Source organism: Helianthus annuus, chromosome 11, assembly GCF_002127325.2.
Source record: "Helianthus annuus cultivar XRQ/B chromosome 11, HanXRQr2.0-SUNRISE, whole genome shotgun sequence".
Lineage (NCBI taxonomy): Eukaryota > Viridiplantae > Streptophyta > Magnoliopsida > Asterales > Asteraceae > Helianthus > Helianthus annuus.
In genome coordinates, this window is record NC_035443.2 from 174562164 (window position 1) to 174567668 (window position 5505).

At 44.1% G+C, this 5505-nt stretch overlaps 1 protein-coding gene across 1 annotated transcript; it reads right to left on the reverse strand.

Annotated features, from left to right (window-relative positions):
- Window positions 1-1913: 1913 nt before the first annotated feature.
- On the reverse strand, window positions 1914-5229 carry LOC110891081 (protein QUIRKY). Its single transcript, XM_022138741.2, has one exon. The coding sequence runs from the start codon at window positions 5070-5072 to the stop codon at window positions 2076-2078; it is 2997 nt and encodes a 998-aa protein (XP_021994433.1). The 5' UTR covers window positions 5073-5229; the 3' UTR covers window positions 1914-2075.
- Between the last annotated feature and the right edge of the window lie 276 nt (window positions 5230-5505).

Here is a 5505-nt window from a genome sequence, read left to right on the forward strand (position 1 = left end):
GCGTTTGGGCGACGATTTCTGATATTTCGATTTCGATGGAGGATGATACGGATATGATAGAGTTTCCTATTCAAATTACTTTCAGTCCCAACTACTATATCAACATATAAGCATCTATAATTCACGTTTCGGTTTCGATTGAGTTTGATTGACTTTCGAGTTTCGATTCGATTCGATTGATTGCCACGCACACATAACATAAAGTAAACATGCACAAGTATCACGTAAGGCACACACACGTATAGCAACACCAAAGTTCGCATAATTCGAGTTTCGAGTTCGATGATGATTCGATTAGCTTGATTATTGATTGATTAACTTTACCGCATTGTTACTTCCTGCTATTCAAGGTCGTTAAACGATTGCATTGATTAAAACATTCGATCACTTTGATTAGACAACACTTACTCCACATAATACAAAATTTAAAATAGACTAATTACAGTCAAAAGTCAACCTTTGACTTTGACTTTGACTTTGACATTCGAAAACACGGAGTGTTACATAAATAATGGAACGATGTTTGGGTAAGTCACACCACTTGAAAATACACCGAAAATCACCAAAAACACTCCTAAAAACCCGAACCCGGGTACAAAGGGTATGGATTTTCTGGCCAATACCCGGACCTGAACCCGAACCTGACCCAGGTATTGGCAATATCCGAAAATTCAAAATCCGGTCATACTGTACTGATGTGGTTTCGTGTTCATGATTGAAATCAATGGAAGAAGACCATTAACACTCAGGGAATCTTAATGAAAAACGACTTCCGAAAGTTTGTTGATTTTGTTAGAGAGAGAGATATTAAAGGAAGAAGATTCTTATTATTTTCTGGGACCGGTTCTACCATTTGGGTTGTAACACGAACCTGGGTATGTACCCGAACCTAGGTATTAAGAAATCCCGGTTTTGTACACCTCTATTTGGAAGGGTGTTCCTAGGGAAGGATATGGGCTAGCCCAGCACGGGTAGGATCCTCACTTCAGATATGGTCCATAGTGTAGAAATCTAAAATTTAAAACATATATTTATACCCCAGTTGATCTCGGTAGAGGTGTAAAAATCCAGTTTTTATTTTCGAAAAAATGGTTTGGGTTAAAACCAAACCGGTGAACAAAAAAATAAATGTCAGTTTGTAAAAAATTGGTTCGGGTTATAAACCAGTTTAGGAGGGAAAATATTCGAACCTCGATTGGGGTTGGGTTCAAACTGATTTTATGACATGTTTTTTTTAAATTGGGTCACTTTCAAACAGGTGATAGGGAACGAGACTAACTGAAGGTTTGGGTCGGGTCCAAACTAGTTTGGACCAAATCAGCTTCTTTTGGTGAAGTGAGTTGGTTATAAACTGGTTTGGTGGGCCCAAACCGGCTTTTTGTGAAACGCACCCTTAAGTGCATGCACGCAGCTCCCAAGTCTCAACCTTAGCCTTATGTTCGATTGTTCAATACGGCTTTAAGAGACCACCACCGGCCACTATGATGTGTCGCATGCCCGCAACGCCAATCGACTCGCTCCTAATCGTATTTCAGCCTTGATCAAGCATTCGTTGCGTTTTGATCAGTTTATTTTTCGCACCTAGTGAGTACAAATCTTGGATTCACAACTCATTCAAAACTAATCCAAAAGCTAGCAGACTCATACCCGGAGAAGCAAATGGACAAAAGCAAAAAAATAGACAAAAGAAGACCCAACTTAAAACGAACATAACTTTCGCTCTATTTAAAATAACGGGACCCATAAGTATTTAAGCCGACCGGATCATGTCAACATGAACTATATCACAAGTTTAACATCATCTCCAATTTGTGTAGTTTAAAATTATTCCATTTTAAGTGTAAAAACGTAAGTTACATGTTATATTTACGCAGTAAATTTAGTTTCTAGGCAGCCAGTATTAACAATTCTAATATTATAGCAAATTCATCATATAACATGATTAAAAATACATAACGTACAACCTCAGATGCATTTAATACAAGCCCTATTATTACCAAACTTTCAAAAGTTTAGTTATGTTACCAATTTATACATACAAGCACTGGGCAGTTGAACTGATTGAGCATTTGATCCTATAGCATACGATCCGCTAACGACGGCAATCGTCGGAAAAAGTTCAAAGCGGGTGACGGCATCCGATCTCTAAAGATCGGGTGCCGCATATAGTAAAACCCGAGCGTCATCGCGACCATTTTCGATGGTACAAGGTACAATACAACCGCAACAACCAAACACATCCCAACAAAGATCCCCGTGGCACGCGGGTCACGCCACGTTACCAACGCCTGCACCCGTTCCCCTTGTGTCGCGATATCACCTAGCACGGTTTGTACTCGTGCTCCTAGCATACGTAGCTTGTCGTATCGTGCCCGCACCATTTCATTAGATCTGTTACAAGGTACGGGGTCAAACTCCTCGTCGAGTTCGTTGCCGTCGATTGTTTCAGCCAAGGAGAGCTTTGGGTCGAAGTGTGGCGGCCGGGATCGAGCCCGGTACCGGTAGTTCCACACCCCAACCGCAAACATGTAAAATGCGAGTGTCGGGATGATTAGGTCCGGGAACCACACGAGCATCATGAGAAGTACGTGAACCAAGATCGTAGCCGTTGGGTTCTTCCACGAACGCGTGTCGTCTAACCATTTGACCATGTCGATAACCCCGGATAAAACGTTGACTATTCTTAACCAATTGGCACGGACTTTCCTCATGCTGAATGCATGCGAGTCTGCATCCAGCATGTAAGTCACCACTTCGCGACGAAGTGGTGGCTCAGACCGTGCAAAATGAGCCGCGGTTATTTTAACCGCTATTGTTCTAAGTACCTCTTGTTGCACCACACCAATCGGCTTGATATGGTGCATTATCGGCAACAAAGGTTGCGCGTATACATTCAATAAATCGATCGTTGGTGCCATACGTACAAACCGGACCGCAACCTCTAGTTCGCCCATTTTCTTTAGACCGCCTACGTTTAGTAACATTAACGGATACGAGTTTTTGTACACCTTCCCGATCTCTAAAGTAGATAACCGTATACGCACTTTTCCCATACGAAAGTCCGACCTCGTTGACTCTTTTTGACCATCGGATCCAGATCCATACGCCTCCCAACTATCAAAAACCCCAATTGTTAACACCGTGGACGGGTCGTAAACCCTCCACGTGTACTGCTCGTTCCATTTCGGATCTAAATTATCCGATATAGCCCGCGTTCGTACCCACTTGTTACCGTACTTTGCGACAGCATAAGCATCAGTTGACCCCTTGCCATCAATAGACTTCATCGGTAGCAAATTCTTGCAGCCGATTATCCCGAGCTCGATTGTGCCGATCGGTGGTTTCCAAAGCTGCTTTGCGGTGGGTCGATAGTCGCTACAAACATTAGCCGATTCGTCCATCACATGGTATCCGCCATCGAAAAATATTTTGACTTGAACCCGACCGCGATAAACTCTCTTCTCTTCGTTTGGATCTTCGAACGTTAACCATCTTGAAACCACCTCTCGGTCGTCCACGCGCCGCTCGATGGTGACTAACGGGATGGTCGTAACGCCTTTAACCGTGGTTTCTTTCGAGCCGCGTTGTTCGACCAAAAACAACAACAACGAATGGTCCGTGAACGGTTCGGCCGCTACAAACATCAAATCTTCGTTCCATGAAGCAGATCCATTATTGGTGATAATGGACTTCGTTTTTTGAACTTGAAACCCGAGTTGCGCTTTGATTTGGAACGACGACGAGAGCGAAACGTCTTGAGCCTCGATGATCGTAGCACGCAAATACCATAACTTCGGTGATTGGTAGATTTTCGACCGGGAGCTAGGGTTACCAGCCGTGTCGGTTTTCCATGCTTCTGGAAACGACTCATCGGCTTGTGTCCCTACCCATGTAGCCAACATGAGATCTCCTCTGTGAGCCCCACCTCCTTCTAGCCTGTACCACTGTGTGGCCAACGGGCTATCAGGTGGGTCTCGCAGTGGAATCTCAGTGGTGTCAAAACATATCCCACCTAGAAAATTATGCCCTGCCACATCCGACATCGAGCTAGAGATCAACGGGTCCCACACCGAGATCTCGAGGATAGAACCAGAATCTTGGGTGTCTCGTCGAAACGCAAAAGTCTGGTCCCACTCGAAATACATCGTTTTCCGAGCCGGTTTTGACATGACCTGGCTACCCGAAACCACTATCTTAACCACCGGGTTGCCAGGGGTAGGTAAAGACCGCGCTTTAACCACCTGAACAAAAAGATAGTGCATTTTTTCCACTAGATCGAACGAAGACCGTTCGATCGGAAACCGATCCGACACGTCAGACGTAAAACTACTAATCGACGATACCCGAGGGATCGGTTTCGGACCGACCGGAATATCACCACCGAGTCTTATATCCGGCATAGATCTCGACGTCCTTAGTTGATCTTGAACCACCCGTTCTTCCTTCACCGGTGTACCCGATTGCACCTTTTCACCACCACCATCACCTGGATCTTCATCGTGATCCGAATCATCCTTCGCTGCCACCTCAGCGTCTGGTGGTCCCTCATTTCCTTTTTCTTTCTCTGTAGGGCCCGCGTCAGTTTCCGGTTTCGGTTCGCCCTTCACCTCCTCATCCGCCGAAGACGCGGGCCCCGGCACCGGCATCGGCGCGGGTGTCGGTGCCACGTCATCACTAAAATAAATTTTTAAACCAATTTCCCCTTGCACCCAACTTAACAAATGCTTCTTTTCCAAAGGATAATAAATCAAAGCCTCTTCACCTTTCTTAACAAACTGTCTTGAATCCAACCTGACCCGACCCAGAAAATTATTCCGGGTGGTCGGGCCGAGATTCCGGTCATGATTAACATCAACTTCAAGCATATCACCAAACACATCCGATGGTTTTCCAACATTAAACTCCAAAACCTCATTCCAAACCGGGTTTAAATCCCGAGCCACCACTCGGGTCTTCCGTCTTTGCCCGTAGAAATCGAGAACGACATACGGGCTGGACGTGCCATGCCCGTCTTTCGGAGCAAGGTTTCGGGCGTCTACTACTTCTACAATGAGTTTCCGAACGGCTGCCATTGATGGGAATTTGATGAAGAAAGAAAAAAGTTGTTTGTGATGACTCAGTGAGTTGAGTTTGTATTCACATTGATGGTTATGGTGAAAGTGTTGAGTGGGAGATGATATGAAAAGGTGGTGCTTGCCTTCATGTGCAAGGAGAAGGTTTCTTTTGTTGGTTGTTCTTTATTTGTTGTTATTAATGGAGGGAAAACATTCTTTATTGCTTTTTTTGTTTTTTAAATTGCAGCTTTGTTTGCTTTTTTTTCCTTTTTTTTGTTTTAGCTTTTCTTACTATGGTAGTATTTGTAAGGTTGGATCTAGTTTCTCACTCTTCTAATTGAGAATTATAATTTAATTATTTTTTAATGGTAAAAAATCTTACGTATAAACTCACCCTGCTCGAGGCTATGTCTAAGGTCGAATCCGTAAACCCTCCCCCCCCCCCGACAGG